Genomic DNA, 16,666 nt, shown 5'->3' with positions numbered 1-16,666 from the left:
TAAAGTTGCATAAAACTTTCCTGATTTAAAAGGAGCAGCTCAACAGAATTTTACCTGGTTTTAAAATGCGTCACCATCCTAAATTGATTTGAAATGAATGATGCACCAGGTGCTCAAAGTATTACACAAAACGTTAAAAAAAAAAATGAAATCAGCATCTCTTTACAGGAAGAATGTGTCCCTGTATAATCCGCAGGAAGAGCTGTGAGAGTTCGTCAATGAAAACGTTGTCGTGTGGTTTAACCAGAATAACGAGAACATTGTTTTTGAAAAGACGTATTGAGTTTTTAACACCATAGCTCTTTGGCAATGTCAGTTGGTCGGTCTGCCGTTTTTGAATGAAACAGCCCCGCCATGACTTTGACACTTGTGCTATTTGTGAAAATTATAAAATCTCTCAACAAATACTGGGTGAAAAACCATTGGAACTACTATTGTACAGAAACCCACATCGTCTTAAAGGGGGATTGTGATAACTTTGTTTCGCCACTCACTATTCAAATAAAGCCATCATGTCAAAATTTTAATTGTTTGCTACTTTGGTTCATGAAGATGTACCCGGAACATTTACAATTTCCGATCCCCTTCAACTATACTTTGTATTTATTAGCAAACTTATGTATTTAACAGAAGCATTATAACACTGCCATCATGAAAATGTTAGCATTTTCATTTTAGCATTTAGTGCAAAGAAGCTACCAAAGCGTTTTGATTTGTTTAGATGTCATTTTAAAATGCATGAGGACCATAATTGGCAAATTAATATCAACATTTCAGAACAGCAGGTAAATAAATCCAAAATCCATACATTGCTAGATTCCATTGAAGGTAAATCTAAAATGGAGGATTTCACAATTTGGGTAATCAGGCCCTTTAATTTCTTCGTCGGATGAGTAATTACTGTTAAACTTTTCTAGCTTTCCCCTTCAATTTGAATCCAAATAGGTTTTTTTGATTATGTTCAAAACCTCTCGACCCACATGGTGCCTTTACTTGATGCTCCTATAAAATCCCCAATCCAAATCACCAGAACTTTTCTTCTTTCTTTTTTTTTTTTTGAATTGCTGTCACTGTTTCGGCTTTGCATTAATACAAAAAAAAATATGTAAAAAGAAAAACACTATTAAGTCTGCGGACATCCAACCTGGCTGGATTAACCCAAAACCTCTTACGTGCAAATTAACAAACTCGCTGCTTTTTTTTTTGCTTAACCTGACTCATCGTTTTCCCCTAATTTTTTACAGCTACTTCAAGAAGTTCCAGTACTGCGGCTACGCTCCTCACGTGCGTAGCTGCAAGCCCAACACCGATGGCATCTCGTCCTTTGAGGACCTGCTGGCCAACATCGTGCTGCGGGTCTTCGTCTGGGTCGTTTCTGCCACCACCTGCTTCGGCAACATGTTCGTCATCTGCATGCGCTCGTACATCCGCTCAGAGAACAAACTCCATGCCATGTGCATCATCTCCCTCTGCTGTGAGTAAAACTACATTTCAGGTAAAAAGAAAATGACATGCATAAACAGGATATCATTTTTACTGCTTGAGAATGTGAAAATACAACAAAACAAAACAAAAAGTCTTAAGGCTGCATGTTTTATGTTAACGAGGTGCAGCACTGTTATGTGTGCACGGAGCAGGGGGAGGCAAAAACTTTTGTGGGTCAGTACTCAACATCAGCTTGATCAACATCAGCATCTGTGTGACGCAAGTTTTTGTGACCAGTGATATGTGTGCATTTGCAATTTCACCACGGACTTGAACAGAGTGCCCATCAAATTTGGTGTTAAACCTTTGAAATCAGTAACAGAGGCCCTTGAAATGCTTTAGAAGGTCTAAGGCGATGAAGCAATGAACCTGGCGAGGTGTTTTTAAGTGGCATTTGCGTTTTAAGAAGAGCAGAACGTCAAAACGGTGTGCATCAGGTCAGGCGCGTGTTTTTTTTTTCTCTTACATTCGCAGGGTTGTTCACCCTGGATTTGTCCTCACGGGTCAGACTGGCAACACCGAGTCCTACTGTGATTTTCCTGAGGCGTCTGAGTGGAAACATTGTCTGTGCACGCGATGGCACTGTTTGGTTCTCCAACGAAAATGCGCAAATTTCTCAACACGTTCGTCGCTCACCATCACCCTTGCTTGCCTTATTTGGCTCATCGCAACTTTTTTTCCGAACCCTAAAACTTTGACACAAAAATGTAATGTCCACTCTCTGCTCCAGTTTCAGTTCCAGGGTGAAGAAGCAAATGTGCACGTACCACTGGTCACAACCCCACGTGTAACGGGGATGCTGATGTTGACCAACCACCTTGGACAATTAACTGATGAAAGTTATTGATTGCTTTGCTCCATTACTGTGCTGCTCGCCGTCTGCCCACAACAGTAACAGTCTTGGCACTTTTTCATCCCACCTCGTATTTGCAGCCGTGTCTTTTACCTGTTTGTGTGAACAGGAATAAAAAATAGGACCCCAAAGACGATAAAAAAAAAAGGTAAATTTGTTTACCGTGTGCTTATTGCTATGTTTTCTCAACACCGATTTCATATCACACACACTGTCTGACACCTCACACTAAATGTAAAAATAGTTCACTGAAGTTGGGGGTGATAATTATCTAATAATCCCATCTAACAAAGTAATAAAAAGAGATATCTTTGCGATAACATGCGCTTTTCTTCTGGAGTATGTTTATTTAAAATTGTATTTCCCTTGATAAAGCTGCTTTTGTACAACACATACACAACTGCACACTGGAAAAAGCCCTTCATATGAATGTTTGAGCTTATGATAGGAATACATCGGCCTGAAGTTTGAATATCCAACCTTATCTACTTCTCCGGTATGGGATAGCATTGCGATAGGGGCCTGTGTTTGTTGGTTTTAAGTGGAAACTCTGTGGCGTTTGTGATAAGTAAGATGTGTGTATTCTCATGGAAAGAGAGGGAATCATTTAAATTTAAATCATTTATTCATGCACTGATTTTTAAGAGTTAAAAAGGCTTGATATGACATGGACTACTGATACTAAAAATAACATGTAATGCATTGTTCTTTACACTATGCACATTGTTTACCAGCTTCTAATTATTTTTCAGCGTGGGTCACACCGAGATGTAACAAGTTACAGATGGAAAATATTACATGAAAGTAATTATAGTGAAAAATATGGACATGTGTAACAGGGTCGAGGGCTTTGTGTGGGTTTTAATGTTTGTTATTCCCAATAGAGCGAATTGCATTTGAATGTTCACTGCATAAAGAGAAGACATTGTTTGACATTAACTTTTTCAGAATGTATTGTACTTTAGTATTCAGGACAAAAAGAGGCATTACATCCTTTGTTCCACGCATCACTAAGCTGCTTCACAAGCTCTGATCAGATGGTCGGGATTTGGGTATCTCTTGCATGTCACACTTCCTGTCTTTTATCAATTTCCCAAATTATGTTTTTATTATGTTTTCTTTATGTTGTTTTTTTGTTCTTTTTGTCTCATGATGTTAGTTTTTTTTTTTTGTCATGTTATGTGTTGTCGTGTTGTTGTTGATGCTATTGTGCAAAGCAAATTGCCTTTGGGGCAGTAAAGGTTTTCATTCAAGCTCAGAATATGCAGAAAATACATGGTAATAATGTGTTATTACATGCTGGCACCGGCATATATCATCTGCAGGTCAAGAAATAAAGGAGTGGTATGGGATTTCTATACGGATCAAAGCTGCAAGGATCAAAGCGCTCAGAATATACAAAGCAGAACTTGTATGTTAGATCCCGAATGAAAGTTATACAGTTGTTGTCCTTCATCGCTTTTTAGGGCTCGCTTGGTTAATACACCGCCTTTTAAACTTTATTACTAGAGTGTCAGTGGGGATTGTTTTCTGTAGCATGTTCATTTCTGGAGGCTCAGACCAGACAAAAACAGAGTTTAAGGTGCTTGACAGACATGAAATAGTTTTGACATCATTCATTCCTTGCTTCTCCTTAGAGACAGTGTGTCTCTTTATGCAAGCAGGACGTGTCTTTGTGTTACTTTTAACCCGGTTATTAAAGCAGTGCAGAGTTGAGTCTAGAAAGAAAGAAGAGGAAACAGTGTTTGTGTCATACGTATTTAGAGCTGAAACAAGAGTTAACTTGAAAGAAATGTTCCTCCTTCGTATCAGCTGTTGACTCCTTGTATCGACCCGTTTCTCCCTTTACGCATTTTCTTTTGAGTTATTTCTTTAAAACCCTTCTTTTCGAAGAAAGGATATCAACACAGCATCCGCACAACTGAGCCCGAGGTCAAATGTCACAACGGACTTTCAGTCGAGTGGTAGGGCGACTTTAATAAGTTTACCTTTCCATCTGCACGTAACATACAGTAACATAACAAATTTACAGGCGGTCATTAACAGTTAAACCCACAGCGTGCGATATTAAATATGCCTTTTTATGACCATCGATATGTTTCCATATCAAAAGAATGATACTTTTTTTTTTTTACATATCATTCATGATATTATGATGCAGTAAAGAAGTGAGGAATTCTTCAGAGGATATAAGTTGTGAAATATAATACAGCTTTGACAGTAACAACAAAACATTGTTTTGCGTTTGCCGATGGCAAAAGAAGTAGGTGTAAAAGAAAACAATATGAGGGGGTCCGATTTATTTATCATTTTGTTTTAGTTTTAGTTTTTTCTCTGCAGGAGTTTCGAGTATGAAAATGTAACTTGTGTTTATTTACATAAACACCGCTGCAAAATAAATGTCAACAGTTTCAGCATGAAAACAAAAATGTGCCTACTCTGCAAGGTCCTTTCAACCAGTTTCAGTTTACAGTTATCTATATAAATGTGCTGATAGCCTGCTTTTTAACCTTGAACTCAGTTCCACTCAATTAAGTTGTGGGCATGTAATTGAATGCCACCACAAAAAAATCTTCTCTCAAGGGTCCAACTAAGTTTTGGAGTTCTGCACTTTTATATAGTTTGCTAAACCATAATGAGCTCATTAGTGCACCTGAAGGCTGAAGACTCACTGTTGTGATGGGCATTTTTCCAGCCCGTTCAAACACCCAAAAACAGGCAACAGAAAGTTGTGCTTTAATCACTCCTGAAGTGATTTCAAACAGTATTTTTTTACAAGGTAGAAGTTTTTAAAGTCCACCTCCGCTCAGTGATGCACAGTGATGTCTAAAAGTTGCAAATCACCCGTCAGGATACTCCTATTTTAGAATTTGTTTCAAATGTATTTCGAAAGTTTTCATTACAAAGCTTAAAAATATCTTTGTAAGTCTGCCTTTTATTTTACTGACAGCATGCCCTCGTCCTACATGGAACCTGTTATCCCAGCATGGTTTGAAATTGTTGGTTTTCTCAGTCATCAAGTGCCCCAATAAACATTCAGTAGGGTTGAGATTTGCTGACTGTAGAGGAAAGTCCCTGATAGTCTGCAATCCTTGGTCTTCTTTCGTCTTCAAATAGTTCTTGCAAAGCTTTGAGGTGTATTTGGGACATAGACTAAATATAAAAGTGGACGTAGCTTCCGCGACTGAAAACTTAGGCCGATACAGAAGTGCCTTGAGCTGCAATACCACCGGGTGCTGCTAGACTTTGTCTCAGTTTTGCTCGCTAAAGTCGCTCCTTCTTATTAGTTTTCTGGCCGTCCATCTGAAAACAATCCCGACATTAATTAGAAAATAAGATGTGTTTTTGGGGGTGCGGCTGTTTGATTGGCAGACCTGTGGTGAAGTCAGGTATACGGCTATCGGTGGACGGGATGTAGTATCGTTGGGTTTCCAATGAGATAGAGTCAGATCCACTGGTCCCGATGCAAACCAGAGGTTAGAGCACATCACTGTAGAATGGAGAGCTACTTCTCCTTGGTCATGGTGTCGTCAGTTTGTCATAAGTGTCCAACGCCAGAGCAGGAAAACACATCCAGACTTGAATATTCCCACCACCACTGTTGGTTTGATCCACTTCAGCATAGAATTTATCAAGAAATAGGACTCTCCAGTCAGCCACTGTGAAATGCTGTTTTGTCTGAGCCCACCCCAAGCGCATGGCCTTGTTTTTCTTTTTAGAGGGACTTTTGCTGACTGCACTTTTGTGTCAAGCAAAAATCTGAATCCTTAGTGAAATTACTTTTGTGTCGCTCAGTTAACAAATCTTTGATGTGCTAATCCTCTGACGGTCTCCTTGGTGTGCTTGATAACTACTAGTTTCTGCAAAGCATCTGAGAAAACCCTGTACTGCCTCCTCTGAAGCCTTCGGTCTGGCTATGATTCAATGCTAAGAAAGCCCCTGTTTGCTTTGAATAACAATTCGACTTGTGACACTTTTACTCAGTTCTGATGCCGTTACAAAGCTACTAAGTAAGCTGTGTTCTGCTGGAAACGTAAAGCACAGTCATATTTTTAACATTTGAACAAAGGCTAGAAGTTGATTTATTTGAACAAGGCTCTCATGAGTTGAGTGTCGTCTAAATGCTGATTCAATGAAAGGGATGCTACTCAAGAAAAATACAAAGGAGTTAACATGGTCGATGCCACAGGTTTAAATAGTAAATACTGACCTTGAAATTGTGCAGGGTATGAAATATTTCCTAATTTTACTTGTCGTAACTGTGAATCCCGTCACTAAATCACATTCCCAGCTTCTTAAGCTCATACTTTAGGAGAGCAAAAAGAAACTTTCAGCAGTAAAAACTGGATATCAGTATTGTTGTTTCAAACCCTGAGCATATATGCTTCTATACATTCCAATGTCAAACAATCAAAAGAAGTGTCATTGACTTGAGCACATTTATAATGAGCATTTCAAATGATCCTTAAGAGTTCAGACACATAAAAGAGTAGCTCATGTTAGCATCCAGTGTCCTTGCCCGTGATTCCTTTTCATATGCATGGATTTCCAAGCTTAAATGTCTGTTGTCTGCTTGGTATCATCAGTCGCCGTGTTGCAGATGAAAAGCCTGTCATGTTGAGCCAGTTGGTTTCTTTAATGGTCACATCTAAGAAAACACTCTGCAGTTCCCATTGAGAAGACCTGCTTTATCACAAAGTCTGTTTTTTTTGGTGTTTAAAAAAAGACGACATTGAGCTCACGTCTCCTGACCTGACCAAAAAATGTTTCAAACTACTTGTAGCAAAAGGTCCAAATACATCTGTCAAAGCTAAATTCTCAGAATAATGTGTAAAATACTGCTATCCTTCCTCGCAGGTGCAGACGGGCTGATGGGCATCTACCTCTTCGCGATCGGTGCGTATGACTTGAAGTTTCGAGGCGAGTACAACCGACACGCTCAGGCCTGGATGGACAGCAGCCAGTGTCAGGTCATCGGCTCTTTGGCCATGCTGTCCACCGAAGTGTCCGTCCTGCTCCTCACCTATCTCACCCTGGAGAAATACATCTGCATTGTCTACCCTTTTAAGTACTTGACTCCCGGCTGGCGACGAACTGTCACCATCCTTATTGGGATTTGGGTGTTTGGCTTTATTGTTGCCTTCCTGCCACTGGCTTGCAAAGGGTTATTTCGCAACTTCTATGGGACCAATGGAGTGTGCTTCCCGCTGCACTCCGAGCAGCCGGAGACGATGTGGGCTCATGTTTACTCCATCGTCATTTTCCTGGGTGAGGATTTCTTCTAGTAATAGTTCTTTGAGCTATTTTGTTGAGATAACTACAGATGTACAGTCTCATGATTTACTGGGTGTATTTATATTTCTTTGCATGTGGATGCAGAGCTTTGTTACGATTGCACATTGAGCTATTGTAATTTTATGAAACTGATCAATTCTCTTTTCTGTAGGTCTTAACCTGGTGGCATTTCTCATCATTGTCCTCTCCTATGCAAGCATGTTTTATAACATCCAGAGAACAGGAACTCAAACGACTAAATACAGCAATCACATCAAGAAAGAGGTGACCATTGCCAAAAGGTTCTTCTCTATCGTCATTACCGACTCCCTCTGCTGGATCCCCATTTTCATCCTGAAGATCCTGTCACTGCTGCAGGTGGAGATTCCCGGTATAGTAGAAGAGCAATAACCATTTAAAGGAACACTCCACTGAAAATCTACATTTTGAGTATTGAATACACCCCCTTCAACAGGCCTGCAATGTGGCTCATAATGTTTCTAGCATCTGTAGTCAACTTGGGTTCACAGAAAGATGGAGATATTTTCGTACATGCCTTATTTTCTTCATCTTCTGGACTATTATGCAAACTATAAAATATGCAACAAGCCTTAACTTGTACAGAATCGACTACACTCAACCAAAACTATGAACATAGATCAGTGATTTCACATAAATTGTATGATTTTAATGTTTAATTTTAGGGCTCTTCATGGCCACTGTTACGACTTTTAACCAATGGGAGGAGGGAAGCAACATAAAATTGGTGTAATTGGTAGACTAAATGTTTTTGTTGATTAAAAGGAGCTCAAAAATTTGAACATATAAAATGAGGTTAAAAAAAGGGGAAACTGTTCTGAAAAATGGGTACTGTTATAACCAAAGCACATTCTAAAAAAGAGAGTTTTTACTAACATCAATAAAAAAGTAATGAATATTGATCCCGATTATAAATGTCCTTCAAATTAGGCTCCAATTTCTGTGCAATCAGTTTTCTTAATTGAACTATACCTGTCCCTGTAAAGATTTTACAGAGACCAAATTTCATTGAACGAACAATTTCAACAATGACTATGAGGTCCTTTGGTGTACTGAGCTGCCAGCCACCCGAATGGAAAGTTGGCCAGGCTTTTAAGCTTTTAGTCCCCTGCTGACCTCTCTCCGCTGATGCACCGGACCTGTGGTTAAATCTCAGACTGTAGAGAATGATGCCTTTGAAAGCATCTCAAATCTGGATCAACTTTTCTGATAAGCTTGGGCTCATACAATTGACATCTTCCTTTAAATCACGTCTCAGAAACCATTGTAGCCAACAATAACTTTGAATGTCTTTTATGCTTGATATCTCAAAACAACTGTCAGTTTCTATCTTAGTCAGTTTTACTGGATTTTGGCTTAAATTAATTTCTCTTCAAATTACTATTATTCCAATGCCAAAATGTCTTTAGAGATTTCTGAAAGCCACCCTCTGGCATAATCGACTTCTCATTAATTTTTCTGCATCATCTCGATATTGCCCTCAATATTTATTTTTAAGCTATGACTTCTGGCAGAACTTTGTGATTTCGGGCTGCCATTGAAATTGCTTGCTGTGAACCTAAGCTGAATATTGGTGCCATCCTCTGCAAAGCAGGCAAGCTTTGTCGAGCCACCTCTAATGTTTTAAAGGAGGAAAGTACTTGAAAGATAGATTTTCTGTGAAGTATTCCTTAAATAATTGATTTCCCATTGTGTTATTTAATCAGCAAGTAGTCTATGCTCTGCTAAGTGTTAAAGAGTTTTTCAAAAGACTTCTCAGTATAAAGAGCATTTAAGTGAGGCGCACTTGGCAATGTATACCTTGAGGACCAATTAATGTTCTTCTGAATCGATTACATACATAACCTGGGAAGCTGTGGCTCCCTAATTAGGTCCCTGTGGATGCAAGAATGTGGATAACAAAGGACATCATGTTTAATTTATTACATAAATAGTATTCATAAAATACTTTTCTGTTGAATTAGTTTCTTAAATCCTAACAATCAATAAACACAGACTGTGCTTTTGTCTCTCCTCTTGCAGGTACAATCAGCTCCTGGGTCGTCATATTCATCCTCCCCATCAACAGCGCCCTCAACCCCATCCTTTACACGCTGACCACGCGGCCGTTCAAAGAGACCATTCTGCAGGTGTGGGCCAACTACCGGCAGAAGAGGCCCCTGCTCAGCGGCCACCCGGCTCATCACCCGTCACTCACCTGGCAGGAAATGTGGCCCCTGCAGGACAACAGCCACGGCGTCACGCAGGGGCACTCGTTGGACACAAAAGGCGCGTTAGCCAAGCTAACCCCGGTGGAAAACACTAATGACGGATACAATGACATTAACGTGTGCGCGAAGCCACCGCAGAAGCAGCGTACGGTGCTGTCAATGTGCTCGCAGAAACAAACAATGCCACACACACTCACACATACGCACACATACACACAAACAAACGAACTCCTATAGTTGTTCTAACAGCAGAGCTACACGGATGTTATTGTAATGTTGTCAAAGAGTCACCTCGAACAATAAAATGTGATTCAGGTTCATTCATCTCAACAGTTACTATTTACCCCCTTAGAAAGAGAGTTTGTCCTTGATTTCTGCCCAGATTCCTCCTACGAGTTTAAAAATGCTCAGTATTCATTCCCGTTTTTCAAATCGCCGCTGTGCGCATGTGTTGCCCATCACAGCTGACAGATGAAGTCCCTTTGTTTGGCAGTACAATTAATTTAATGGAGACTACACGTTGGCTCCAAAAGAGATACCTATCAATACAAGGCAAGTTCAAATCCAGACAACTTTGAGGTTTTAACAAGGACAAAAGACTTTTTGCTTTTTTTGTTCAAATTTAATAAGTACCACTCCAAAGAACAATTTAGCTTGTGAAATATAAACTCATTGAATGCATTGCTATTGGATTTAAGATTATTGTACATTTGTTGTCTTGTCTCTCTGGCTCAATCGAAGATAAAGATGGAAAAAGAGTAACCATAACAATGAGGAAACAAAAAAGCATAAAATAAGTTACAAATGCTACCATCACTACTGTGAAAACATGTTTGTACGCGTAAATATCTGCCTTGTGTGTTTTACTTTGGGGCTTAATGGCTTAAGTGATGATTTTAAAGGTGGCTCACGTAGCAAGTGGTTCATTATAGTGATGACCTGAAAACAGCAGGTAGAAGAAATGGGCTGAGAGTGATTGTCTGTAATGAAGGGGGGCTTCCTTCGCCATCGACCAGGTGTATAGTTCAGATAATGGTATTTAGTTTGATCCTATTTTACTGGTTTGACTGGTGATGCAGGAAAATTGATTTTGTGTTAGTGGTAAAGTGAGTATCGATTAAAAGATTTGACCTGTAAACGATAGTTGAAAAAAACAAAAACAAATGCTGTCCATTGCCAGCTGCAATGTTTTAAGCTTTTTTTTCTTTTTATATATATATATAGGGTTTTATATATATATATATAGGGTTCATATATATATATATATATATATATATATATATACATATATATGAAGCTATTTATTTTTATTATATTTTTTTCTGCGGGGATGACTAGATCTGTGGACTACAAACATCAGACTCTGGAAAGTTGGAAAAACGTGAGAGATGGATGGACACATTGTTGTTGCTGGTCTTATCCTGGGAATATTAAACAATTATAGAAGAGTAGAGACGTATCTTTTAACACCACCTGGACTTTCTACCCTTAAACCAATTTGGATTTTCTTGGGTAAAGATAAAGAAGTAAACTGTATATTTGTCAGTGATATCATGTCCATGGTCGTTTACACTGTGTGATACTGCTCACCCGGGTGTTCAAGTTCATCATGGGTTTTTTTTCTTTCCTGGGCTATCTGCCACATTCAGGATTTATTTTAGTAAAACCCTCGACCCAGGATGACATCAGCGTACTACATTTTTCTAGTCTCACTGTTCTGTGTTTACGTGCCAATCTATTTCTGGGATGACTGTGCATTAACACCAAGAAGCTCAGTTCTAAGTTATTACATCAATCACAAGTAACTGCGAGTTCAAGCTGGTATCGCGACAAAACGTGAAATAGACACAATTTGGCCTGTCTCGGCGTGACGGTTACATGTTTTCCTATAGTGGAAGAAAATGAAACCTACTGCATGTGTAGAGCCATGTGATTTCCAAGAGAAGTAATCTTATTGCTATACGTATGGAGTTACAATGCAAGCACAGGGTCACTCAGCCCTTTTTATTGACACCTAGTCACTAATGTACGAGGCTCATAGATTTGTGTGAGCCATTTCCTGCCTCCGGCACAGTAAATTTTGATTGACCTTGTATGTGTCTGCACAGCGGTGGATGTGCTACTTTGATGCTTACACCTAACCGAGCCATGGAAGCAGTCAAATTTGTCCATTAATAATTCCAATAGGCTCCTTTAGATAAGGCGGCAAGCCCTGTCCTCAGCAGTGTTGACGAAAAGAGGGAAAGGCATATTTGCTTTGTGTAATTCAACTTTTTGTGGGAAATGAAGACCAAAAAAAAAGAAGCCCTGTAAACCCCTGTGAGAAATCATGACACCTCCCCGCAAACTGAAAATACAACGACAACCATTCTGGCAGAAATCCTAAACTCAATCTAAAACTACTCGGGTCTAAATCAGGTTTAGTCTGTACAGTATCTGCCTGGATTAGAGTATGATATCACAACTAAAACTTTTGGTTCCAGTGCCTCTGATGCATAATGAAGAAGTTTTTGGCTTAAACACACCTTAGATTCACCATCTTATGTGTCAAAATCGACCAGTGATCTAGAAGCAGCTTTTGTTCTCTTCATTGGCAGCAATCAGAAGTGAGACATCGGTCATATTGCAATGTAATCACAATCTTCAGATGTTTTGTTTTAAAATGACAGAAGGTTTTATTCTGGGACATACTCAATCTGTTCAGAAAAAACAAATTCATTAAATGAATCATCAGACAGCGTAATGATCATGCTAGCTGAGTCAAGCTGTTGTTGGAACCAAAAATACAACACTCCTCTCGGGTAAATGACTTAATATTCACTTGTCATAACAGGATTCCAATTAGATGGTTAAAATACATGTTGCAGAAGGTTGTATCCATTGAGAGCCAATAACAACTGAAATGTGAGTGTATAGCACTCATTCAAAATATAATACATTTGTGGCACATGACGATAAATAACAAGTGGGAAACTGCAAGTGGGAATATATATATTGTTGTTTAGATGTCGAGCTTCTCCTTTTTGGTTGCATTTGAAGGTTGCATTGACTGCACGGTTTTTAAATGAACCTCAAACCAGTTAAGTCAGAATCAGTGATTTAATTGTTCAAATGGTTATTGAGAGTATGAAAAATAACACAAACTGGTAACAGTTTCGGTGGGAGTTATGTCTGTTTTTGTTTTTATAATTGTCCCTTCATTGATGAAATAGTCTGATTAATTAGATTGACAATATTCCTACTACTCACCTCAGTTTTATGAGTCACCAGAACCAGGAAATCCGTTGTTCATTTTGTAATTAATTAAGAAAATCACTTGCTGTTTGACTATTAAACATTTTGACTATACATGATATGACCTGCTCATGTGTAAAACACGCTCCCTGTGTGTATGAATGCAAAGAATGGTGTGTTTTATATTCCTAAACAAACCGGGGGAAACCTTTGAAATAAGAGGAAGCCTTCCAACAACAATTGATGTTACTGCAGTAATCAGAAGGAGTACAGTATCATGGTGTGCTGCAAGGTTGTGCAATTATATCTGGGTTCGCAGTCTATGGGCTTTATGGGAATTAAATTTGATTGTTGCATTTAAGGCCCACAGTGAGTGTGGAGATGTTTCCTGGAGGTAAAGATGAGGGTTTGTTGTTTTTGCAGAGAAAGGGTGCACATATAAACACACGCCTTTGTTTTGCTTTGAGCCAGAGATTTGGATCATATAAACAGTACATGCCCATGCATATATTCTGAAGTATTCATGCAGCAAATGAGGTTCACAAGTGGGTCATTGATGCATTGTGGATTTGAATACAATTTTCATTTACTTACACACTTCTTTGTTGTTGTAGTTGCTTTTTATGTCAAAATTCATTTTGGAACAATGTTTTCATTCTTCCATCAGGAAACTTCCCATAAATGGAGGAAGGATTGTGTCATTAGCATTTGCAGAAACAGCCACTTTGGCTTCAAAGACAAAGAAGGACACCAACAGAGGAATTATGGAATGACACTCAGTGCGGCTGACACAAAGCTCCTAACAGCAAGGCCAGTCTATATCATCTAACTGCACAGTGACAGTGGTGGCTTCAATCCAACTGCTGTCATCTATCAAAAGGGAAAATAATAACTGCTCGTGTTACGACATTTGCTCCACCTGCGGGCAATAACGGCTGCATTTCTTGTTCGTTTTTAGCTACAGAACAGTTCTAGGGATGGTGATGTTGGCACCACTTCGTTCCAGTGGATCACCATCAAAAATGTGTACAGACAGTCATGGTGAGGATAAGGAGTGCTGACATTGGTGGTCCGGTGACCACCAGCAACACCACGGTTGACATTTTTTGGGCTTTTAGTGAAACATCTTGTCAAATATTGGATGGATTTCCTGGAAATATGAGCATGATCATTGTGAGCACGCTGACATTGACGCATTTTACTCGAAGCACCACTGTGCCCAAGTAAAGCCTCACAGAGCTGTCAGCATGGCTGTGTGGACTCTTCATTTTGTTAGGTGTGTTTCCAATTGTTTCCAATATTTTCTGATTAATATAGGAAAAAAACTAAATTTGATTGTCCTCACTAAATTTGATGTTTCACTTTTATTAAAGATTGTGTTTAGGTAGTGGCATTATGTATAAAATGTGAAATGTACAGCATCGCACTCAAAAACATAATCGAAATAACATAGCTGAAGATGTGAAAGTGATTGCCTGCAGTTGGTACATGTGTTTTAAAGGCAGACACAATCACATGCATCTAGGAGGCAACATCAGCATGTCTTCATCTGCTGCAATTCATGTTTCTTGACTAGCTTTGACTGGCCATCGACTATATATAAGAGGGGGGGGTGGTATTCTCAGAAAATAACTGAACACCTAGAAATTGTATTATGTTAGGCTACTATCAATGTTTAGCTATGGCTATTTTGTTCACTGTAAGAATTCATTTTCTTTAGTCAAAATTATTTGTCGAGAAATTTCTTGGTCAGTGGTTGTAAAACATATTCTGTCATGATATTGTTCCTTAATATTAAATTTGTTCGGTGCACTTCATACCGTATTATATTGCCACCTGTTGATCTTAATGTACCAGCTTAAACTCTGGTAGTTTTTGTAGCTGTAAATCAGCCCAAAGTGCAATTCTTGTCTATCGATAACACGGTAATTCAACAGTGCAGTGAAAAGACCCAAACCTCGCTTTTCTTCTTTTAATTTGGTCTTTGCAAGTTCATCATGCCTGACTTAATGTCTGACTGAGAATTAACTTGGGAGCATTTTCTGTGCCAAGAAACACTATATAATTTGGAGCTTTGAAAGCTTTGAACCAAAAATCATGTAATTGTGTGAACTGAAACATGTAATCACCCACTGGAGAGCTAGTGAGGGTGAATTAAACCCCTTTTATATCTTGTTTTTCTTAAGAGTGAATATGCACACCAGAATTAATTTCATGCTGTGCTTTGCTAGTGTATAGACTCATATTGATGTTAATACATGCAACCTGCTTACAGCAAGGAGTTATTTTTTACACCCTCAAGGTTACCCTCTAGGCTTTACAAGTTTTCCAGTCAGCATGAAAAGATGTCTTGTATTTTATTCAGTATTTTGTCTTCAGTCAATCAAAAGTGTTTTGTTTTTTTGTGGCCTCTGCCAAGAAAAAATACTTGTTGAATGTATTGAATGTAATATATTTGATAGATGCAGTTTATTCAACAAAGACTATTTAATTTGGACGAATTTCAATTGAAGATTTTATGAGTGGGTTGCAGCTGTGCAGGCAGCACTTTTAAATCATATTTTGTACATCCTGTCTAGTGATTCCCCAGCTGGTCTGTGGGTTCGAACTTGTCTTCATTTCACCAACCTATAAGTGCACTCTGATGTGTACTGGATATTTGTACATGATCCTCACGTACGACCAATGAATACAAATTCTTCTGTACATAGTTTGATCAAAGACTTGTGAAATTGACTTCAGACATTGTAAATGTATAAATGAATGGTAAACAGGACACAGAGGAGAATACATTAGATACCTGAACATTGATTTGTATTCGAATAAATTGTATGTGCCAGTCTGTGTTTACACTGTATTCCTATACGTGCTGAAAAAGACAGAGAAGCCAGCGGTTTTCCTGTGATATAATCAGAATATCGTCAGGCTTCCATTTATTATTGCTGGAAAAGAAACGATTTTAAACATCTTACCGTGAAATTTGTTGCATTGACTGTCTCCGACAATAAAATTACTGAACGAGAGTAGTTTTTGTTTTTCTTGAATGAAATGAGGACAATTTGCCTTAAATCTGCTGGTTCATGTACTATTTACATTTGGTTTATATGAGCTTGTATCTCAGGCCATTGTTTGGATTTTGAAACTGAAAAAAGTTTATAAGTCTTGAGGGTTTCAGGTCCTTTACTTAAATAAAGCATTATGCAAAATACTCCCTTATTGTTGCATTCAGAATCAGGTAAGTGTATCTTCTGCCATACATTTAGTTGCACAAATGTGACCTGGACACAATAAAGACAAATGTTGTCTTTATTAAATCTTTGGTGAAAGCAAATCTATAAAACAGTATTGACTAAAACACAACACAGTCCCAGATAGTGGTTTACCAAACAGAAAAAGATTAAACTAGGTATTCATTTAATTAGGGTTATGGTTAGTTCCCATTTTGATTATTAATGCAGTCATTAATTTAGTGAGCATATACATTCCCAAGAGTACATGTAAAAATATACACTGCAGTGTAACAACAGTAAAGTAGCCTTTTGCGTTTTTTTTCTTTTAGTCTTGTTTATAA

At 38.5% G+C, this 16,666-nt stretch overlaps 1 protein-coding gene across 2 annotated transcripts in view; it reads left to right on the top strand.

The window, feature by feature from the left end:
* The window catches only part of rxfp1 (relaxin family peptide receptor 1), a 61,493-nt gene extending 50,406 nt beyond the window's left edge, over positions 1-11,087 (top strand). Inside the window, exons 15-18 of one of the 2 annotated variants that reach the window (XM_069171234.1) lie at positions 1,245-1,474; positions 7,196-7,606; positions 7,785-8,003; positions 9,674-11,087. In XM_069171234.1, coding sequence (XP_069027335.1) covers positions 1,245-1,474; positions 7,196-7,606; positions 7,785-8,003; positions 9,674-10,098 — 1,285 coding nt within the window. In that variant the 3' untranslated portion in view covers positions 10,099-11,087. The remainder of the gene's footprint in view (positions 1-1,244; positions 1,475-7,195; positions 7,607-7,784; positions 8,004-9,673) is intronic. The other variant, XM_069171236.1, reaches the window with a different exon arrangement.
* Positions 11,088-16,666: the final 5,579 nt, after the last annotated feature.

The sequence above is a fragment of the Embiotoca jacksoni genome, unplaced genomic scaffold (assembly GCF_022577435.1).
Source record: "Embiotoca jacksoni isolate LCO1_2020_lvr unplaced genomic scaffold, fEmbJac1.0.p SCAF_5, whole genome shotgun sequence".
Classification (NCBI taxonomy): Eukaryota; Metazoa; Chordata; class Actinopteri; family Embiotocidae; genus Embiotoca; species Embiotoca jacksoni.
The sequence above is the reverse complement of the archived record's forward strand: the minus strand, read 5'-3'. Positions and strand labels throughout refer to the sequence as shown.